General features: G+C 44.1%; 1 protein-coding gene across 1 annotated transcript in view; it reads left to right on the top strand.

The window, feature by feature from the left end:
• The first annotated feature begins 3,424 nt into the window (after window positions 1-3,424).
• Window positions 3,425-23,614, top strand: part of LRRC1 (leucine rich repeat containing 1) — a 129,658-nt gene continuing 109,468 nt past the window's right edge. Inside the window, exon 1 of the mRNA XM_010363938.2 lies at window positions 3,425-3,861. Coding sequence (XP_010362240.1) covers window positions 3,703-3,861 — 159 coding nt within the window. The 5' untranslated portion in view covers window positions 3,425-3,702. The remainder of the gene's footprint in view (window positions 3,862-23,614) is intronic.

Raw genomic sequence — 23,614 nt, 5'->3', positions numbered from 1 at the left:
CCAAAATGTTGGAATTGTAGGTGTCAGCCACTCTGAGGGGCCAAGTTGCTCTGTATCTTCAGTGACATTTGGGATTGTCTTTTTTTTTTTTTTTTTAAGTCATTCTAGTGGTTAGGTGGTAGTATCTCACCTTAAAATTCACATGCCCAAACCTCTGAATCCCCATTTTGACCCTATCTTACAAGCTAACGCTTCGGACTTTCACTTAAAAAAAATTAATGATATCATGCTCAAAAAACTAATAACAAAGCAACAACAGACCACTAAGTATTTATCATTCTCCTACCTGTAGAGAGTAAGCTTCATGAGGTTAAGACCTATCTTGTTTTTTTCTTACATTTCTAGTATCTAGCACAATGCCTGGTACATAGTATGTACCTTTATTAGTTATTTGTTGCTGTGTAATAAATTACTCCAAATCTTAGCAGTTTAAAGCAACAAACATTTATTGCCGCACATAATTTCTGAGGGGCTAGAGTGGGGAGCAGCTTAGCTGAGTGGTCCTGAGTCAGAGGCTATCATGAGGTTTTAGTCGAGCCATCAGCTGGTGCAGCAGTCACTTGAAGGCTTGACAAGGGCTGGAGAATTGGCTTCCAAGAGCTCACTCACATGACTACTGCCAAGAATCATCAGTCCCTTGCTAGTTGTCAGCAGTCTACAATTCTTTGGCACGTGGAGCTCTAGATTTGCTCAGCATGGCAGCTGGTTTCCCCAAAGTGAGTGTGATTCGAGAGAGAAAAGGTTGGTTACACAGACCAACCAGGAGATGGTGGATGTTGCCCCCAACTTCCTGGAGGCTGGCGAATAAAGTGCATATGAATATTTACTGATTAAAGTAATATGTGTCTGATACTCTACTAAGCATTTCACATCTTTCATTTCATTTAATCCAGATAACAATCCCATGAACCATTATCCTCATTTGAGATATGGTAAAACTGAGGCTTATAAAAGTTAAGTCAACTGTCAATTTCTACAAAGCTAGTGGCATAACAAGAGTTCAAACACAGATCTCTTTAGCTCAAAGGCTGTGAAAACATGCTTCACAGTATAAATGAAGAATTACATTATTCTAAGAATAAATTGATTTAGGTGGTCTTTTAAAACTTTGTTTAAATTGAGTCAAACTCATTTGTATGTGGTGGAAGAAACTAGATGTTATATCAGGTGGGAAACCCTAAAATTCTTCAGGTGAATAAAAAGTTAATTGCTTCCCTATTCTGTAGTTGACAAGGTGTTGTTTCATTTTTTCTCTCTTACTATGCTGTTTCAAATTCTTGGCAGATCCTTGGAAAAAAGGAAAGTCAAGAATTCTCTTACTGACTACCCATAGAATTCAATCAACAAAAACTGTTGATCATTGACTGTGTATATGGCATTGTGGCAGATTTCCCGATCTACAAAGCAAGTGAGACAGTATCTGTTGTTCAAGAGGTCACAATCTCTTTCGGATTAAGCTGATACAAAAATAATAACACAGAGAAACTGAAGCATCATGGAGAGGCACACAAGGAATGCTTATTGAAGTTTGAATTTTTTAAAGACTGGACACGTCTTTAAAATACATTTGGTGTTTGTTAAAATAATCTAGTGTGATAATCTCTGGAAATCAACATTAGATTAAATGGAGGGAGCCAGCCTTTTTTAATTTTTTTTTTTTTTTAATTTTTTTTAAGCAGTTGGAAAACTTGAAGACAGGGACTTACTAACCATTTCACATGTCTCTGTCAGGAACCAGTTTTCTAGGAAGGGTGGCAGAAATGAGCTTCATATGTGTTTCTGGAATGCAAGAATGTAGAAAGTGGGGTGGAGGTTCAAAGTCCAGGTAGCCCTCTGTGAGAATGCAGGAATCAAATCAGGACAAACAAAAGAGAGGGAGAAGTGGGTTGGGCAACGGAGTTTAGGCATGGACTGGAATGAGAGTTAAGGTGATAACGCTGGGGTAGAAATGAAAGTCAGACCCCTCCTTACGGACTGGGAAGAAAGGAGCCCTCTTAGCAGAGTTGAAAAGACCAAGTGTCCTCTTCTCCATTTCACCGGGGAAACCCTCCTGTGCCCAGTTGTAAGATACGGGAGAGTCTAAGGAGCCAATGGAGAGTCTAATGCAAAAACTAGTTTCCGACCAAACTTTGTCTTGGCCACTGAGCATGCTCAGCTTCGTCTTCTATAGAAAAGTGAACTCCGTGGCTCCAGATTTTAGCTATAGCAGCTGGAGGGCGGGAGTGAGGGTGGGAGAGCCAGCGTGGCAGCGTGGCAGAGGCCACAGGTGGAACCTGGAGTTTGAGTATGCTTGAAAGGGAAAGTGTGGAACGAAGGGGCGGCCGGGTGGGGAGTCAGAGGAGCCCCCGAGGAAATGATTCATCATTGTTACTGACCTTGACTTGAGCAACCCTTCATGAAAGGAGAAAATCTTGTTATTCGGAGATGGGGATTGTGTTGCAAACAGTTACAGGCGAAGAGGGGCAGTTCAGGATTCCGGCCGTGGTCCGCTAGAATGACTCGGAGCGAGGGGATGGTCATTATAACCCAATAGTTAGCCTCCCGGGTCATCCGGGCTGGACGGGACCGGGGTTGCAGCAGAAAAGCAGGAGCTGTATGGAGGATGCTCACCTGGCAGCCTCGACCTGCCCCTCTTCTCTTTCTCCTCCCTCCGCACCAGCCCCAGCTAGTTGTCAGGGGCCAACATCTGGTCCGGGCTGGAACTGGCTCAGAAACTCGCTTTTGCCTGCTTATTTCTGCAGTTGGGCTCCTGGCCAGGTGCAACCACATCTATGAGACTCTCGCAGACTCTCAGACTCCTATGCCTTTGGTGGTACAGGGAGGAGGATTTACTGTCACTCACTGCATAAACCATGATCACCGGAGATGTGCTCCCAAGTTACAAAGCCTGCAGGCGGTGCCCGAGGACCAGAGGGCAGGGCAGGGGCCAGGCGCGGCCCGCTCACACTTCTGGAGCAGCCGTGAGCAGCGGGCACACGGGCAGCCACGAAAGCAGCAGCGAGGGCGGTGCAAACACCTCAAAACTACACCGAATCTCGTAGGGCCTGGCGCTCCAGGCGCGCAAGGTACGCTTTCGGGGCGGTCCTGTCTGACCCCGGAAGAGAAAGTTATTTTGGGGAAGGGGAGCAAGGAGAGGAGTGCGAGTTAAATAAAACTAAATATCAAAGTTGTTCTGTTTTCTGCTCAGGCCGCCTCTGCTCCGCCTCATCTTTGCCCCAAGTCCTTTCACAGTCTGCCTTTCTCAAAGGGCCCGACGCGCCCCCGTCCCAGCCGGAGTAAGCAGACCTGCAGCAGCCAGCCCGCAGCTCTGTCGACCCTCTCCCGATCCAGGCCGCCGGGAAAACCCGGAGCGGAGCATCCCTCCGGCCGGGAAACGCCCTCGGCGCGCACCCACTGGTGCGCATGCTCAGTCCGCGCGGCGGCCGCGAGTAGGAAGCTCCGCGCGCCGGCGGGGGCGGCGACTGGAGGGTGGGAGGGGAGGCACCGGCTGGCGGGCGGGGGTGCAGGGACCGGGCAGGGGCTCCAGCCCGAGGTTCCTTGAAGCGCTTCCGACCGCGAAGACCGGCGCGAGAAGCGAGCGAGCCCGAGAGCCAACAACGAGCGCGGAGAGGGTAGCGGGCTGAGCGGAGCCGCCGGGCAGAGCGGGCTCGGAGCCCGGGTCTCCGCCGCTCGGGACCCGGCTCGGCGGCTGCGGGGGCGGCGATGTTCCACTGCATCCCCCTGTGGCGGTGCAACCGTCATGTGGAGAGCATCGACAAGCGCCACTGCTCGCTGGTCTATGTCCCCGAGGAGATCTACCGCTATGCCCGGAGCCTGGAGGAGCTGCTGCTGGACGCCAACCAGCTCCGCGAGCTGCCCGAGGTAAGGGTCCGGCCTCACCTGCGCGCTCTGCCTTCTCGTCTGTTGTCCCTTCCGCTCCCCTCCTTTCTCGTCCCCTCTTCCACCTCCGGGTCCGGCGTGAAGGAACCGTCCCTCTTTTATGCATTCACCTGCTTCTTTCTCCCCGTGTCTCTTTACTTCCATCCTTTCCCAGTAAAAGTTCCTTTTCATTTTATTCAAAGTGACCGAATATTTTCCGCGTAGTCACTGGGGCTCGTGCTATTGGAGAAACGTTCTGGACTGTTAAGTAACTTAGATCCATGTCTAGGTACTGACACCTGGCACTTGTGCCCGGGCAGGTGAGAAGCCGGGTGATTCGGGCTATTTCCATTTGGAAGCTACAGAGCACAGCCTCCCGCCCCCCTCCACTCCCCGGGATCGTTCCCCCACTAAGGGCCGGGCTCGCCTCTCCTTTGGTCGAGGCTTGTCCCGGAGGACCTTGTGACCTGGGCAGCGCTCAAGCGGGCCGCACTATCTCGGCATCTTGGGAGGAATGTGCTCCGTGCTTTATCGCGGGTGGGCTTGGCCGGCTGGCCTGCAGTGGCTACGGGGGTGGACGCAGGATGGGGGCAGGGGAGAGCTGGGCCTGGAGCGCTGGGGGCAGGTGCCCAGATGCCGGCCGCCCGGGCCCTGCCTGCGTGGACCTGTTGCGTGGTGGGAGCTGCGGTGAACGTCAGCAGAGGCTCTGCCCGCGGGCCAGCCTTGCAGCCTCCTTTCCCGGGGCGGCCACAGCCGTCCTGCCGACTTTCTGTCCTTGCAGTGATGCGTTATCTCTTCAAAGTTGTTTATGTAAATTGATCACTCCACTGCCGCCGAACTTGTCAAGTGACATGTGCTGATGGTGCTTTGACCGAGAGTAGGGGGACAGCGAACTTCTTTCGAGCTTGTCTCGGGAACTTAGCTAGAGTAACCTTTCAGGGGGAAGGTGTCTCAAACCCAGGTGTGTGCAGGAAGTCAGTGTGCAATAATCCAAAGGTGTGCAGGAAGTAAGGAGACTGCTGGGAGTCGGGGATCGGACCTGTGTAAGGCCTGAGTGTTGGAACGCAAACATCTTGCTTGTCCTTTAGTTAACACAAGCCAAATCATTGTCACAGAAACACTAGTCAAGTGTTCTGGCTTGTTAGAATGACCTGATACCTTCTCCAGCGCTGATGGAGCGTTTAAACAATCAGAACTGTGTGTTTTTCTCAATATTTTAAGTGGTGGTGTTCTTCTTGGATTAACTTTACTGGGTTCCTGTGGAATGGATTGGATGTTTACTCTGTGTAATCATAGAGATTATCCTCACTAGGACCTTTGCAAAGCCCCCCAGGCTTTATTTAGCTTAGAAGCAGCAGAGCCATCAGGTTCCCTCAGGCTTTTATTATTCTGCAGGCATTTTCAAACATGATTTTTTTCTGGCCTTTCACGTCATTAAAGATTTCACTTACCAGTCGTCAGCTCACTCACTGCTTTAAGTTGTGTAGTTTTAGGCAGTGATGTCACCAGGAATATAGAATATGTAATTTAATACTTTTCAGGGGCTTCAGAATAACATTATTAAAGATAGAATGAAAAGTTATTCACTAGAAATGATTCATTGCTCTTTGTGGTATTTGTTTGTTTGTTTTCTTTTGTAGAACTGGAAGATTTCCTTTGACTGGATTGGCTTTTCACTCCCTTCTGCAGGGTTTGTGGGTTTTCCTGTAATGTTGGGGAATTCAGCTTGGCATGGGAAATTACATAATTTCCCATGCCAAGCCGAAATGTCAGGTCTTTCTGTGATCCTAAATGGAAACTTGTCAGAAGCTCAAAATATAGTCTGATGGCACTCTGTAAATACGGTAAATAAACAAGCTTTTCAAAGGTTACAGGTGATCTTGCTAATGGATTATTATTGCTCTAACAGCTCTTAAATTAGTATTAAAGTTTTTAGGTTGTGTGAATTCTGCTTCTCCCTGACTTACTGTGTGTTTTGGTGCCTGGGTGTGTGCATGCCAGACGTGAGAACCACCTTGAAAACATAGATATCTGTTCTATCCCTTCCATTTTTTCCTTGGGCTATCTGTTGTCTCACCTCTGAGATCTGTATAACTTATTACCACTGCTCTCTGCTGCTCCTGCTCCAAACCCCTGTCTCCTTACCTGCCACATCACAAGTGGGTCTCTTGTTGACAAACCTCAAAGGTCCTTATTTTGGTGGCCATACCAGCTGTATGTTCTCCTCTCCATAATTTGTTTGGAAGCATAGCTTAAGGGGAAGCCCGTACCCCTTACCAGGGCAGCAAAGATATACAGTCTCTCCAGGCTTCAGTGTTATCACAGCCACCTTCTTTCCACTGAAAGGCCTGCAACCTCTGGTTTGCGCCAGTATCTTCATTTTACAAATTCAGATTCAGGATTGAGGTGACTTTCTCAGGGCTATCCAGTGAGTTAGATGCAGTTGCTGGTGGGTCCTGTTCATCCAGATGTCAGCCAAATACAATTATTTTGGACACCTAACAGGAATCTTCTATCCCGCTTCTCACACCCATCAAACCTTTATTTAGTCTCTCCTATTTTACTCATGTCATTATAACTTGGCCTTAGCCGAGGATTTATTGAGATTCCATTATTTGCAAGTTATTGGGAGGATAGAGATTAAAGGAGGCATGATTCACAGCTTTGTGAGGAAGCAGATGATTGTAATCCAGATGTGGTTAGTGTGGGGTGAAAAGGGCACCACAGTTAAACTACTCCTAAGCTATGGACTTGATGGTTACTTCACTAATGTTTTAAGCTTTTGCATCAGATCCCTCATCTTCAGTTTGGTTCCAGTTGGGTGATAGTCTCACTATCCTTTATGCATCCACCTACTCCTCACTCACTACCCGCAGTTTGATCCTTGTTGGCTCTGTGTTAACAAAGACAGTCTCACTGTAACCTTCTTGAGATGTCTGTGTTTTTGCTTACCTATGTTTATTATTTGTTTGTTTATTTATTTATTTATTTTTGAGACGGAGTCTCACTTTTGTCGCCCAGGCTGGAGTGCAGTGGCGTGATCTCCACTCACCACAAGCTCTGCCTTCCGGGTTCATGCCATTCTCCTGCCTCAGCTTCCCAAGTAGCTGGGACTTCAGGTGCCCGCCACCACACCTGGCTAATTTTGTAGTATTTTTAGTAGAGACAGGGTTTCACCGTGTTAGCCAGGATGGTCTCGATCTCCTGACCTCGTGATCTGCCCACCTCGGCCTCCCAAAGTGCTGGGATTACAGGCATGAGCCACCGCGCCTGGCCTTACCTTTGTTGAGCACAGAATCTCACCCTTGTGGCACCCAATAGGTCTTGCTCAATAAACAGTTATTTATCTGTTGAATGAATGTTGCCGAATCTTACAAAAATCTTCTTCCCTCTGCTTCTTTCTCTTCCCTTAAGCATATCACTGCTCTAACATCAATCCTTTTCTAATATAGTCAGAATATTCAAGTTGGAAGCAACTTTAGAGGAAAAGGTCATTCATAGGATGACACTGTTTTGTCTTACTTGCCCCACAGGAACCTTGGCTTCCCCTCTGCACTTCCTCAGCCTTTCACATGCCCTTGGTTTTCTCCTCAGTGTGTACCAATTCTCAGATACCTTCAAATGCATGTGTTTTCCTGTAATCTCCAGCACCAATATAGCACTTCATGTAGTAGTAGGCAGCACGTATTTTAAATGAATATACTAAAGAGTTCATAGCTTTAAAAAATTGAATTTCACCTTGCCACCTCCTCTTAAGAGTTCAGTTGATCTTTTGTTGATTGCCAGATGGCATTATCTCAAATACCTGCCCCCTACATCATTCTTTCTCATATTCTGCTTTAGTTTTTCCTGTCCTTTAGAGCATATATCATTACCTAACTCCAGACCATATACTTGCTTTCTTGTTCTTTGTCTCTCTCCCTAACGAAAACATAAACTCCATGAGTGCAGAGGCCTTCACGGCTGGACCTAGGACAGTATTTAGTACATAGTGGGCACAAAGATGCATCGATGAGTCCTAACGTGGGTAGGTGGGCCCTGTTTCTTAGCCATTGTAATTCCTCTTCCTATGGTCAGCCTTTTCTACACCAATCTAGTGACGCTATTGTTGACACAAAGTCTTCTTTCAGAATCCAGTGTCCTTGTCTTGCCAGTCTTTGTTTTCCATCTCTTCTGTACTGGACACCTTTGATTACCTTATCTTTGAAAGAATCTTCAGGCACTGTAAACGAATTTTCTATGAACATGACTTCAAGTTTAATATCTCCAGCTGTGATCTGTTAAGGGAATATCCATCTCCATTTGTGGTAAGTCCCTTTTGCCTTAAACCAACCATGTTTTAATTTAGGTCTCATATTCCAAACTGACTGCTTTTCCCAGAAGTTCCATTTCTAGGGGGCAGGGCACCTATTCTTTCCATCTCAAAGGTCCAAGGACTTACCTCTGATCCTTTCTTCTCCTCTGAATTTTGTTGCCAAGTCCTGCCATTTCTTTTTTCACAATGCCACCTTTTCTCTCTCAGTCCCTCACTCCCATCTGGTTGGCTTCATCTGGATTTATATTGTCCACTGCTGGTTGTCTTCTGCCGAGGTTCTTTAGGGCTTGTCTTGAAAGGGCAGAGAGCAGAGGTGCTGGATTCAGAGAGTTCAAAATGCTGCCCCAATACTTGGAGACTCTGTTCAAGCCTCTGTTTCCTTAGGTGTTACCTACTTTATAGGGTTATAGAGTTATTAAAGAATATGTGTAAAGCACTGAAAGTGTCAGCACAGAGTTAGATCTCAGATGTCTAACATCTTTCTGGATACTGTGGCAAGATCCATTTATTTTAAAATAATGTTTCTCTTTTTCTTTTTTCTTTTTTTCTTTTTTTTGAGACAAAGTCTCTATGTCACCCAGGCTTGAGTGCAGTGGCACAATCTCAGCTCACTGCAACCTCTGCCTCCTGGGTTCAAGCAATTCTCCTGCCTCAACCTCTCGAGTAACTGGGATTACAGGCGCACGCCACCACACCCAGCTAATTTTTGTATTTTTAGTAGAGACAGGGTTTCACCATGTTAGGAAGACTGGTCTTGAACTCCTGACCTCAAGTGATCTGCCCGCCTCCGTCTCCTAAGGTTCTGAGGTTACAGGCGTGAGTCACCATGCCTGGCCAAAATAATGTTTCTTCAACTGGAGTTTGAAGACGTTTTCCTGGCAGTTATTTTTTAAAACCAGAATTTCATTTTTAATATTCTTTTCAATAATACTTTTCTTTTTTCTTTTTTTTTAGACAGAATCTCACTCTGTCGCCCAGGCTGGAGTGTAATGACACAGTCTTGTCACTACAACCTGTACCTCCTTGGATCAAGCCATTCTCCTGTCTCAGCCCCCTGAGTAGCTGGGATTACAGGCGTGTGCCCCAACGCCTGGCTAATTTTTGTGTTTTTAGTAGAGATGGGGTTTCACTATGTTCACTGGTCTCAAACTCCTGACCTCAAATTATCTGCCTACCTCAGCCTCCCAAAGTGCTGGGATTACAGGTGTGAGCCACTGTGCCTGGCCAATAATACATTTTTTAAAAAATCACAGGTTCTGTGGCATCTTGATGACCTTGTAAATGAGCAGTGCCAAAAGACTTTATTGACTGTGTTTGAGCCTTCCTTTAATTGTCTCTAGCTAATGGGGGAAGAACCGATGTGAACTTATTACAGAAATGATTTGTTGGTGTCAGAAGATGACTGGAAGTTGTATGAACAAAGGTTTCGTGTCAATTTGTTAGACAGAAGTGTTGGGTAGCTGAAGGGGTCGCAGCGCACATTGGTGTCAGTAAGCAGAATATGAATGCAGGCTACCTGCTCCATGCTGCTGTTGTATTTCATACATTGCAGGCAGCCATACAGTGTCTGCTAAATTGCATCATTGTTATCTGTCATGTTAATGTTGAGCTTTCTTTTATGTGTTTTTACCAGATTTAAATATTATTTACCTTATAGTTGTATAAGAACTAAAGCATAGAGAAGACATGACATAAGTTTTATGTTTGGACATACTTCAATAACATTATAATAAATGTAATTTAAGTGAATGCTTAGGGGAAAGGGGATCCAAAGGAATATTTCCCCTTTATAGTGCTGATCTATACATTTCTCAAGTTAGGGAAACAATTCTCATTTCTCAAATACTCTGTTACCATCACACAATTTAGCATTTAATTGTTTTCTGTGTTAGTCCCCCAGCCCCCACCCCATACCTCTCCTCACCTCTCATACTTAAAAATGAGAAAACTGAGACCTAGAGAAGTTGTCATTTGTCTGGGGTTAGTGGAGATTAGAGTCTCTGGTTAAGAAATGTTTAGTGAGTATCTGTGACATATTAGTAATAATTATAATGGGTTAGTGGAGATTAGAGTCTCTTCAATTAAGAAACATTTAGTGAGTTTCCGTGATGTATTAATAATAATTATAATTGTCACTGCTTATTGAGGTTTAACTGAGTTTTAAGCATTGTATTAAGTGTTCTACATAAATAATTTCTCTAAAATGGAATAACAGTCCACTGTAGCTGTTACAATTTCAGCTTGGCAAATGCAGAAACTGAATCGTAAAAAACTTACTTAAAAGGCTTAAGAGCCTTGGTCAAGGTTAGTTCTGGAGCAAGCATGAAACTCCTGCAACATGTGTGCATTTACTGGTATGCTGTACTGCCTGCCTGGGAGCAAGGAGGCATGGCAGTGTGAAGAGCCTCTGCAGAATGCCTTGACAGATAATGAGATGAACTGTGCCTGTAGGCAGAGGAGCCTCAGGGAAGGTGTCTAAGCAGAGGTGAAGTATGGAAAGATCTTTGTTTTTAGAAAGATCATTCTGGGGCGGAGGAGAGAATAGAGTCCGGGAGAGCAGGCAGGGGCTGGTTGCAGTGGTTTAGGCCAGAGGAAAAGATAGAGTACTGGTGGGATGCTCTGGGAGATGGCATCATTAAAGTTTTTACTGCTAGGAGCCTCTCGCTTCCGGTCTGGTGCTCTTTCTACCATGCCGCCTTGTGTTGTGCTTCATAAATTTGTGGGACGCCAAATACAAAGCATTGTCCTCCTTTCTGTGGGCATATTTTCCTTGATTGTGGGGTACCCTTGTGTTCAACTTGTAAGATGCTCACTAACACCTGACAAGTTTTGTAGTAGGCATTGGCTTGGGAGGAAGATGGGCAGCCAGATGTGTTATGGGTAGGAAGAGTTTGCTTATTTTTGGTTTTGTTTAGATGAATGTGATCATTAAATTTATAAAAATGTACCAGCAGTGACCCTGGTAACCCTGTGGGTTCTAGTTTTCTGAATAATATGAATGTATATTTATGTTTGTTCTATACTATGAATTTTAGTTTCATCGTTCTGTGCTGGAGTAGAGGATGCTTTCAAAGACAAATACTTGGAGAATATTTATTATTCTAGAGTAACTTGAAACTCATTGCTTGTATATCTTTTTAAAAAGTAGCTGAAGTCCTTGAGAAAAACAAACCATTTGCTTAGTGAAACTTTAGGAGAGTTGACAAAGATTGAGTCATGCTTTTTGTATGGTAAAACAGCAAAATGAGCCTGCTTCTACAATCCCAGTTCCCTTTTCCTGGGGCTCCCAGCGGAAAGGGAGCACCTTGACTCCACATCACAGGCTTCCAGTGAATTTCCCGTTGCCAGAATTTTGCATCTTTTGTACTGTAACAAACAGGTACTTGGGATTTCTTTAAAATGGACCCTTTACCACAGACTTGAGATTTTAGGGGTGAGCCACTGTTGAGATTTACACAAGAGTGTCAGAAATAGCAGTGTAAACATTTCTTTGGGATGATGACAGATCCCAAACATGGTCTTGCTGTGCCATGGAGTGAGGTGTTGGGTTCTTTCTGGGTGAGGATCCAGTGAGTGCTGCAGGCTTTTCACTGTGCTCACTGAAGTCTAGGGGAAATTCACCTATTTTAGGACTCTACTCAGAATGCAGGGCTGGAAATGTTTGCCCTCTGCTTCATAAGATAGTTATGAGGGGTGATGAGACCATGGGCCAGATCTTCATAAATGCATAGGAGAAACTTCTGGATGTCCATTAACTTTCTCTTGGGTATGATTTAGTGGACAGAAATGGTAATTTACTATTGCATGTGGTATTTTAGAACATCTAATAGGGTGTGTGTGTGTGTGTGTGTGTGTGGTGTAAAATAGTTTGGACTCCTAAAATAAGATGTAATATTTAAAATTTTTCCCTCCTCATAATTTTGATCTAGACTATAATGTTTAGATTTCAGGGAAGTTGACTCAGTTGGAAGAAATTTGGTGTTTTTGTTTCTAAAAACCCCAAGGAATGGATTTGCCATGTGGTGAGTGGAAGGTGATGTTACACCTAATTACAGCATGTTCCAGACTGACTCCTTGATTGTGTGGCTGAATGGAGAGGACTCTGTCCATCTGGCCACCATGGGCACCTTTCTTTCCGCAGTCTACCCCCACTTCTTGGGAAGAGATAATCAGGAGGCTGTCCACTGGCTTGTGGTGAGAACCAGGTGCCTGAGTCAAATGAGCTGTTGTGAGGGCCAGAAAGTGGCTTCAAACCTCTCAGAATGTGACATGGGTTCTGACTGCTTGACTTGATCTGGAAGATGCTGAATAAATGCCATTGAGGCTCATGTTATTAGTGCAGATGACCTTGACTATGGTGTTGTCTTGTGTTTATCTTATTTTGAGAGTAGTATGTGTTGGATGATTAAAATAATTCAAAGAACAAAAAGAAGAGTCACTTGATTTCCTTGAAATGATATCATCCATTAACAATTTGATTTTATAAAATTTTTTATTTTATTTTTAATTGACAAATAATTGTATACATGTATATGGTGTAACATAATGTTTGGATACATGTATACGTTGTGGAGTGATCAAATCAGTCTACTTAACATACCCATCACCTCACATATTTATTATTTGTGGTGAAGACATTTTAAATTCCCTTTGTTTTTAGGATGTATTCTTATGGATTGTTTTCTTCTTCATACATCACTATGTATTTGTTGTTATTAAAACAAAAATAGGACTCCCACTATATAAATTGTTTTGCTGCTTGTTCTTTTTATTTAACACCTTATCTTGGACATTTTTCATACCTATATATATATAGAAGTATTACTGCATTATTGCAAGTGCTATAGTATTCCATTGTATTGGATATAGCACTGTTATTTATTTTTTAACCCTTCTCCTATTACTAGATATTTAAATAGTTTCTAATTCTTTGCAATGGTGAGCCATGCTGGATTTAAAGTTCTTGTATGTATTACTTTGTATACCTGTGCAAATGTTTCTTTAAGATAGATTTCAAGAAGCATAATTGCTGGATCAGTGGATATGTACTTTACAAAATATTGCTAGATTTTCATTTTTTTAGTCAGAGTTGGATGGAGGCCTAGAGATTATACAAATCTAATCTGTCATTTTGGGTCTAAAAAGCTAAAGTATAGAGAGGTAAAGTGATGTATTAAAGGAGAATAAAGATATAGGCTGCACATTCCTGATTCTTGACACCGAAGTCCTGTGATCCTTGTGAGATCTTGAAAAATAGCCCTAGAGGCTGTCTTTTTTTTTCTTCTTCTTCTTTTTATCTTGGGCCCATTGTTCTTGACTGCAATTCTTTTCCATAGGTCTGGAAAAGGCCTTAGGTAGGCTTTAGTCAGTTGAGCAGGTATTTGTGCCAGGTCTTTGGAAGACTAGCATCTAATACTTGCCACATGAATGTGCATGCCAAGAGTTGCTGTGGGCCCTTGTCAGAGGCTTGTTGCATTTGAGGTGTAGGAAAGCAGGACTCCGGCTTTCACTGCTGCGGGGCTTAGACAGGCTGGGGAGGGAGGAGGGCATTGCAGACAGGGAGCTTTTGTAAGGTGATATATGCTGTGTTTGGAGCATAGATTCTTACTGTGGGTTGACTTGGTTCTCTTTCTGAAGCGAGAGGGCAGGGTAGTGTGCAGGATGTTTGGGGACACAAAGCTTGGTCATTAACTTGTGATGACTGCATGGATCAGCACCCCCACCTCAGTCTCTTCTACTGAAGTCTCCATTCAGGCCAGATCCTCTTACTTGAAGATGAAATATGCATAGTTGTTAGGAGATTGTCCTCTTCATGGTGACACCTTGGATAGGTAACTTGTCTCTCATTTTACTTCAGTTTACTCATCTGTAGAAAGAAGGTAATAATAGTCCCTACCTTATGAAGTTGTATGAACATTAAATGTGTTACTTTGTAGACAGTGCTGAGAACAGTATCTGGGAGGTAGAAAGTACCCAGTACAGTTTGATCATTGTTATCAATACTGACTTTTGTGGTAGAGGCCCACACTCCTTCATTTGTGCTTCCTTCAAATCCTGTCTCAATACTTGGTCAGAGTGATCTTTCTACGACACAAATGCAACAGTGATTGCCTGCAATGGTGGCTTCCCCGCACCTGCAGGGTACAGTCTGGCGGCATTCTGCACTTCACCTACCCCTGCCACCTTACCTTCCCTCAGCCTTGTGTTTCAGCCCCAGTTAGCTGCCCTTAGTTGCTGACATATTGTTTCATGCTTCTTAGTCTTCATTTTTTGTCGTTCTGCCTATGGTGAAGTACTATTCTCACTTCTTTGCCTGTCTCACTGCTCCTCGTCCAACTGGACAGAGCTCCGGAGCTAACATCTCCTCTGTGGTCTCTGGAGACACTTCAGACTTTATTGTTGCATCTTTGTAATTATCTCTGTCCCTCATCAAAGCGAATTTCTTAAAGCAACACATCTTTTCTTTGCATTCCTGCTGCTTAATAGGGTGGTTGGTGCAGAGCAGGCATTGAATACATATTTGAAGGGCATCTTGGGGGAAGTTTTCAGCCCTTTTGAGGAGTGGATTTAGTAATGGCTTTGAACCAGACTTGTGAGGGAGAGCTTGAACATGACACCAAGAAGGGCTGGGCCGTCTGTAGTCCTTGTGTGTATGGGTGGCACCATGATGGAGCAGAAACAGCACTGGCCTGAGTGTCAGCCCTGGGTTCTTGTCCTGGTCCTGTCCAACACTAGCATTGTGACCTTGGGCGGATCATGTACTCTCTTGAGCCTGAGTTTCCTTACCTGAGTGGTGTCAACAAAGTCCCTCTGTGTGTTGACCCTCTCTGATGCTAATTTTATGACTTGAGGTCCCTGAGTGAACCTTTGACAAGTGGTGCTGCAGTTGTACACATACTCTGTGAGGTTGCTTCATGAGGTTTAGTAGAACCACAAATCTAGGCTTAATCATTATAATCAAGGATTTGATAATAAGGAAAAGCTATTCCAAACACTTACCCTCCTGTGGTCAGTTGTTGATTCCCAGAACCAATTAAGGAAAAAAGATCAGCAGATTTTCTTTGGTTAAAACACTCACAGTCCCTCACCCCCAGCAACCTTTGAACACTGAAGTTTTTCTGTTTTGTCAGTTGCATTTTCCCAGCTTTTCGAAATGAGACAAAATGGATGAATTTGGCTGGGATCTTTTTTGTGTCCTTATTAAATGAACTCAAGCAATTCAGAGGGGGTTGTTTGAAACTTCCCTTTGTGTTGATTTGAGTACCTGAGAGATTGTATTTTGGGAAACTTAGTTTGGGGATTGACCATTATAAACATCTATGGGTCAGTATCAGATTAAAGTGGCTTTGCAAGGAGTAAGTTAGGATCAAAGGCTACAGCTCTCCAGTCTCCTCCTGGCTTCTCTGATGGGATGTTGGTGTCAGGCTTCAGAGACATCTTGATTCAGGAATGGGGACTAGGGATGGGTCTCTGCTGGATCCTGACAGTTTCTCCCTGCTTCCCTCATTCACTCCGCATACTTACTGTTGAGTGCTGACTGTGCTTCAGGCATTGTTCTATCTAGAAAGGCAAATAAATCTCTGTCCTTATGGAGCTTCCATTCTAGGTAAGGATAGAAAACAGATAAGAAAATATGAATTTCAGGTAGTTACAAAAGCTGTAAAGAAAACAAAACAGAGAAGCCGGGCGCAGTGGCTCACTCCTGTAATCCCAGCACTTTGGGAGGCTGAGGCCGGCAGATCACCTGAGGTTAGGAGTTCGGGACCAGCCTGACCAACATGGAGAAAACCCGTTTCTACTAAAAATACAAAATTAGCCAGGCGTGGTGGTGCACGACTGTAATCCCAGCTACTCGGGAGGCTGAGGCAGTAGAATTGCTCGAACCTGGGAGATGGAGGTTGCGGTGAGCCGAGATCACGCCATTGTACTCCAGCCTGGGCAACAAGAGTGAAACTCCGTGTCAAAACAAACAAAAAACCAAAAAAAAAAAAAAAAAAAAAAAAAAAAGAACTCCAAAAAACAAGGAAGTGCTGTAGAGAGTGATGCAAATGGAGATTTCTATTTAAGGCCTCTCCAAGGAAGTGATATTTGCACCAGTGGAGTGGGGTAGCCATGTAAATATGGCAGAGCTTCCTGCAAAGGTTTGCAGATGAGCTTGGTGAGTTTATGGGCAGAAAGAAGGCTAGTGTGGCTGGAGCCCTTGGCATGAGCAGTAGGAAATCCAGGTGAGGATATTGTTGGGGCCTGGAGGGCCTGGCGAGGAGATTGGATGGATTTTCATCAGTGAAGTGTGGCAGATCATAAGCCTATAAGATACCTGATTTATGTTAGAGAGTTCACTCTGCCTGGTGATTAGAGATTAGATGATAGGAAGAGAAGAAGCAGGGAGACTGGGAGAGGGGGCTTTTATTGAGAGGTTCCAGTGAAGTGCTGCTGGTGACTTTGACTATAGTGGTAGCAGTAAATACTAAGATAGCTTGGGGGTAAAGTGGACAGTACTTGCAGGATGTAGATTTTTGGTTTTATTGATGGGGAGTGGGCAGCAGAATTATTTATTGATTTAGGGAGGACTGGAAAGGGGAACTGCAGTATAGGAACTGGAAAATACTTGAGTCATGGCAGAAGTTTTTATGAGACCTAGAATTTAGGAGAGGAAACCTGCGTAATTGATAATTATAATAATGATAGCATTTTATGAGCAGTGTGCCTCAGTCTGCTCTAAGCACTTCCCATGATTAACTCATTTAATCCTTACAACCATAGCTATATTTCACATAAACCGGTTTATTTTACAGGTGAGGGTACTGGGACATGGAGAGGGTAAATAACTTGCCAAGGCCACGCGGCTGCTAAGTAGCAGAGTAGCAGAGCTGTGATTTGAAGTGATGCAGTCTAGCTCCAGAGCCAGTGTTCCTTATCACTGGACCTTCCTGCCTCAAGGTCAGACATGGGGAGACAGTGTTGTCTGCACCAAAAGCCACCTGATGAACCATAAGTTGCATCTGTTCTGTGAAGGGGCACAGAGAGACACCCATGACCCCTGCCTGAGTGACAGAATGAGACCGTGTCTCAAAAACAAATAAATAAAGAGAAAAGAAAAAGAGCACTGAGCCTAAATATCATTTAAAGAAAGGGGTCACTAAATATTAATGAGCTCATTCAAGAATAATCTTTCAAAGATTAATGACACCCATTCTTTGGTGCTGGATTTCTTATGTTCGGGATGTAACTCACAGCTGAATCCTTATATACATACTTGAAGTCAAAGCACATCCGTCTCGGGAAACAATAGGAAGCTCACTGAACAGCAGTGAGCATTTGTTTTCTCATAGCAACTCTCATGGTAAGTTCGCTCATAATTATTCGGCTGTTATATACTATTTTTTCCTGTTCTCAAAGCATATCAAGTGATTAGCTTATGAGGAAATCATTAGTCTTGACTATAAAGGTCGGTATTATAAAGAGGCTCTCATGTGCTTTCTGGAACTATACATATTTCTGTTACAAATGGATGCTAATAAAAATTAAGGGAAAACAAGCATTTTACAATAGATCCGTCTTACCTAATAACATATTACACTTATTCTCATACCTTGATTTTTGATAACTTCATTGCAAAATGGCAGGAGGAGGAAGGGGCCAGTGTTATTTATGCCCCACACCACAGGTAACTACAGTGATTCACTGAAATTGCATGGGGACAGGAGCAAAGCACATCAGATCTCTGCTCTTCAACCCAGTCACCATCCCTCTTTGGTAACTTACTGTTTAAAAGGAAATTTTGTGGTTTTGGTAAGGTAAAAGGTGGTTTTGGTAAGGTAAATATAGCAGAAGATATTTACTTGTGATGTGTACTTTATTTAGTTTTTAAAAAGTTTATGTATTCTAAAATGTTTATTTCAATTTTCAGATATAGGTACAGGGTAGGTCCAAGAGAAGCATCAGGTAACTTCTGTGGTTTCAATTCACTGGTAGTTTCCCCTTAGTGGAGGGTTCAGCCTAGGGAGACAGAGGAATGTATGTGAAATACTCTGGACTGCAAATAACAAAAATCTCAACATAAAATGCCTTTAATGAAACAGGTATTTAGTTATCTCACACACACATCAGGAAGCCTGAAGGTAGCAGCAGTGGTGGGTGCTTGTATGACTTCCCCGTGACTTGGTCCCGTGCTGGTACCCTTAGCGGAGAGGAAAGGGATAGATAGAGTCACAGGCCAGCCCTGGCCACCAGCAAGGCTGACAATGACAGTGTCTGGTTTTTTAATTTTATTTTAAATTTAGCCTCTGTAGCGGGAAGCAGGTGGGCAAGGAATAGTTGGAACAAGAGGTTGGGAGCGGGTGTGGGGTGGGCATTCTGCAGTGTCTGCTGCAAGAAGGAAGGCAGGAAGGAAGGCAGGCAGGCAGACGGTGAGAGCCTGCCTGGTTCTTGCAGACACCCTTCTTTCCCATCAGGGAGTAGTAGATAAATGTTATGTCTCTCGTTTAACCCTATGTCTTCTGCCAAAAGCATAAGGGCCATCTGCTCCGGAAAGATCTCTAGCAGGAATGATTTCTGTTTCAAAGTATTCTTAAAAAAGCTTTTACATGTAGACATTTTCCCTAGATTTTATTCTCACTACTTGTGTGAGAAATTTTGAGAGAACAAAAACATACATAAATAGGGTATAATAAAAATTAAAGTGATCAATACACTTAGTTTCTAACTTGTTAATTTTCTGTCACTCAGTGATAGGACTAGCTCTCCCAGCCTCTGTGCCTTTCTCGATGCTGTCCACTCTGCTCAGAATGCTGTTCTCCAACGTCAGTGCTGCCTTCTCTGTGAAACCCTCCCAGGTCTCCCAATCTGTCAGCGTCTCTGCTTCCCCAGCCTTGGAGGTTTACTTTCCTAATGAGATTCATCAGGACAGGACTTAGCTGTGTATCTGTTTGTTTTCTGTCAGCTTATCATCAGGGACTTACTTATGTGTTTCTACCTTAGGCGTTGGGAAATTCAGTGCCTTAATCACAGAAATGCTCCAAAAGCGTATTTTTTTTCATTAAAAAATAGATTTTGTGTGGAGTAGTTTAGATATGTAACTCCTCAGGTATTTCCACCTTCTCATTGTGTCTAACCGCCCTGTTTTAGTGCCTTGGCATAATGAGTTATTCTGAGGGCTCGGTGATGACAGGAGCACAGCTTTGGTTTCTGTTTGAGACAGGCGTCTGTCTCGGGAGGAACTCTGCAGGCCACAGACCACAGCTCTGGCCCCAGCTAGGCGTGTTCACATTTGTTTGCTATCCACCTGAGAGGCAGGTGACAGTGCTGGCTGAGTCAGCACTGTCCTGCTGGCAGAGGGTCAACAGTAGCACAGAAAGATAATATGTCATTAGTCATGTTGACAGAAGGACGTTTCTTCTCCCACTTGTCTATTAGTTGAGGTGTTAATGAGGAGTAAAATGGCCAAAAGGCAGGGAGCTTTCTCTCAAAAGAGACGGCCTGAGCTGCTCACACCCAGCACACACAGGATAGGAAGGGTTAACTACAACCTCAGTTGTAACTTTTAAAATACCAATGGCAGCTCTTTATTAGCTGCATACGGTATTCCAGATGTACAACTAGGCACTTAAACAGATTTTGTCCTGCCCTCACATCAGCCTTATGTGTGAGGTTGTTTTAAAGTCACACTTTACATATGGGAAAACTGAGGCTGAGCACTTTGCCTAGGGACACTCAGCTAGGAAAAGCCTGGGCTGGGGTTAAGCACAGGTCTGCTAGGCGCAGGCTTTTACATGTGAGGTACTAATCTGACAGGCCCTGTTGATTGGGTGGCACCCTTGAAATCCTCATGCAGTGAATACGTATTGATGGCCTGCTGTGTGCCTTAGGCACTGGGGATGCAAAAGTGAATGCACAGTCCCTGCCTTGACACTTGAGCAGATCAGATCGTGGTGAGCCTGTGTTGTGAAGCTAATAGCAAAGTCTTCTTGGAGGTAGAGGGCATTGCATGCACAGGCAGGGGCACCCCAGAGCCAAGTGTTGTTGGAAGCATGGGGTTTAAGAAGATGGTGTCAAGAGATAGGGCCCCATCATGGACAGCCTTGAATGCTAGGTTAAGAAGTTTGGCTTCTATTTTGTAGATAGAGGAGTGTCTTGTTAAGACGCTGATTTAGAGAGCTCAGCCTAATGGCAGCTTTTGGATGGATTTGAAGGGCGCAAGACTGGAGGAGATAGGTTAATATTTAGAAAGCAAACCAAGGCAGAATTTAGTGACTGACTGGATTTGAAGCCGAGAGTACCGTGGTTGGGGGAGTGAAGGATAACAGTTGAATTATTGGTTTGAGTGACTGGGTACCACCATCAGAATTTGAAGAAAGAGGGGAAGGATGCTTGTTGATAAATAAAAGATCAAACCTGGTGGCTTTAGTTTTCTCAGTTCAGGATGAGATAGGGCACTCTACTAGGTGAGGGAGGTGGAGGTGGAGCATGGGGTGCCTTGGAGGTGGTGGAGGGGAAGGAATGGGAGGGGGAGCTAATGGGCATTGCTGAGGTTGGCATGAAGTTTTGGTGGTGCCAGGCTTCTCATTTTTTTTCCTCTACAGTGCTCAACTTTACAGGCTTAGGATAGAGAAAGGTGGATTGTGGGTGCTGGTTGTACCTATGGAATAGGGAGTGGCTGGACGAGAGTGGGATGGGGTCACTGAGGATGCGGATGAAAAAGTACTTGGGATGCTGTACAGAGAGAGAAGGGAGTTCCAGAAGGAATAGGTGGGCAGAGAGAAAAATAGAACAGCAGCATAGTGGATTGGGGCTATGGGAGAGGTCATGGCCAGATCCAGGATACTGGAGTTGAAGATTCATAAGAGGAAGCAGCTGTGGGTGAGGCCATATTCCAGGGTGTGACTCAGGAGTGGACCGTGCGGATTGGAGGGGTGTGGTGGTCATTGCCCTTAAGGAAGCCCAGGAGTTGCTATGCTTGCTTGGTGGGTGAATCAGCTCCATGAGGGACCAGAACATCAAATACCTGTGGCAGGGCCAAGTCGGCAAATTGTAGGATAGGGCGGGCTAGTTATAGACAAACCTGTGCAAACTGTAGAGTGCATGCCCCCTCTACAGAGGACAGCTGCCCCTACCCAACTCTACCAGGTAGGAGGTGGGCCTGCTGTTACTGCCTGGCTCAGTGGTTTTTTGTTTTTTGTTTTTGTTTTTTTCCTGGAAATCAGTTTTTATGTGCAGTTTCCTGATTTTTAAGTGTTCAGTAATTAAAAATGGGCAATTATTTAACAATTGGAAAAATACACTGTGAGCTAGAGGAATCAGGTATACAGGTTGGGTTTGACTCTGTGGGCTGCCTGTTTGCACTCTCTGATCTTTGGATACCTCAACAGGTCGTAGGACTGTGGCAGGGAGTAGAGTGGGGGGGTGATTTTGAATTGGATTCTATAGTCTTGAAACACCTTGCCTTTCTGGTCATCTCATCTGGCTTGGAGGTTTTAAAGATAAGGAACTAAGTAAGTAGCTAAATTAGTTTTTCAGTAGCAGCTAATAGGTGATGATAGTAATCTGAAGCCTGTGGCTCAAAGGAACTGCAGATTGTGTTGGAAATTTTGCTAGCTCCTTCTGAAACCCTTGCATCCTTGCTCCTTTCCTCTATACAGAGTGTCCTTTGGCTCTCATGGTTTGTTTCTTGATTCGTACTTCCTCTTTTGCTTATTCACAGCATTTTCTTCTCTACTCTGTTTTCTCTTCATTGCTCATTTACTTCTCTAACTCTAACTCATCTTTTATAGGATTCAGCTCGATTTAGTTGGCTAAAGTAATGTGTAGGTCAAATAATAGTTGTATTGATTTGTTTAGTAAAATCTTGTTTTCTTAGTTTTTAAACTCAGTGAATTAACTGAATTGTTGTTAGACGGTAGTGAAACTTTTTAAAAAAATTAGCAAATTAAAAGGTGCTTACACATACAAATGCATATTTTACCCTTAAATTAATCACTCTGTGGGTTTTACTCAAATTTCAAAACACCATTGAACCTCTTTGGGAATTATCCTCATGCCACCTACACATATCTGTCCATTATTGGTGTTTGCAAATCTTTGTTTCTTTGAAGGTATTTACATCTGATGGTCGAGGTAGACTAAGAACTGAGTCTAAACAATAAGAGAAGCGACTATGAAGTACTGACACAGTGTCTGTTGTTCTGCTCAGCAGTGAGTCCCCAAGGTTGGTCCAAACAAGAAGGTGCACAGATGTTTGCAGAGTGAAGCCTGGTCAGAGTATGTGCTACCAGCATAGCTTTGAAAACCTTGCTTCCAGACGTGCTATATTTATTAAGCTAACATTAAATTTTCTTATTTTCAGACATTTTAGTTAGACCTTTGGTTAGTGTTTTGGAGATAAATATGCAATTTCTGTTGGCCTTTGAAATACTAAAATAGACTTTGAAACCTGCATTACTGTCTTTCTGGGCCCGTTGAGCTCTGGATATTGTAGAAGAGGAAATATTAGGGTATGGGCTTCCCTAAGTAATGATTTTAAAGAATGATGTACATGTGACTGTGTGGCGGCAGCATTATTGTTGAACAGCACACATGCAAACCAGGCTTACCACCGAGCCTCTTGTGTATAAGGAACCAGTCTGTCTTTCTCTGGCTGGTCACTTGTTGCGGGGAGCACAGCAGTAGTTTGGACTTGATTCTTTATGAGAAGCACGTGGGGAGTTCTTTTTAAAAATAAGGATTCTAGAGCCTTATCTCAAGTAATTTCACCCATTATGTTGGGGTGGGGTAGGGGTCGTGAGTGGGACCAGGAGTCTGTAGTTTTAGCTAGTAGTTTTAGCTAGTGCCCCAGGTGACTGACGCTCATGGTCCTGGGGCCGCACTATGAGAAAGAGTGGGGCACTGGGCTTTGGGGTTGAATGGACCTAGGTTCATGTCTTATCTCTATCCTCTAATGGTTATATGATCAAGCAAAGCTACTTATCATCTTCGAGCCTCATTTTTCTCACCTTTAAGTGACAATGATGGTTCCATCAAGCATAGCATATAGCTCCAGGTCATGAGTTTTTCTTGGGCCCCCTCCTGGACCATTATTTGAGAATTTCTTTTCTCTTATTCTCTTTTCTCCTCCACTCTAGGGCCTTTTTCTCCACCTACTTGCGTATGCACACACAGTGAGCGTGTCCTGAGGGGCTAGTACCCAAAGCCTGCCTCAGGTCCAGTTCTCTCCTCTTAGGTTATTGAAACATGGTGACAGTTGTTTATAATTTTGTCCTGCCAAGGCCCAGAAACTCTCCAGACTGTAAATTTGGTCTGTGCATGTTGAGTTTGTAGGGAATTAAGGGCATTTGTTTTCAGGGGACAAACTTAAGCAAGTTCTCTCTCCTCCTGCGTTCACTTGTTGAAGATAAGAGTTCACTGTACACAGATAGTCATCCCTGTGAAACTTTTTGTTTTGGCCAA

Source organism: Rhinopithecus roxellana, chromosome 4 (genome assembly GCF_007565055.1).
Source record: "Rhinopithecus roxellana isolate Shanxi Qingling chromosome 4, ASM756505v1, whole genome shotgun sequence".
NCBI classification, from domain to species: Eukaryota; Metazoa; Chordata; class Mammalia; order Primates; family Cercopithecidae; genus Rhinopithecus; species Rhinopithecus roxellana.
The sequence above is the reverse complement of the archived record's forward strand: the minus strand, read 5'-3'. Positions and strand labels throughout refer to the sequence as shown.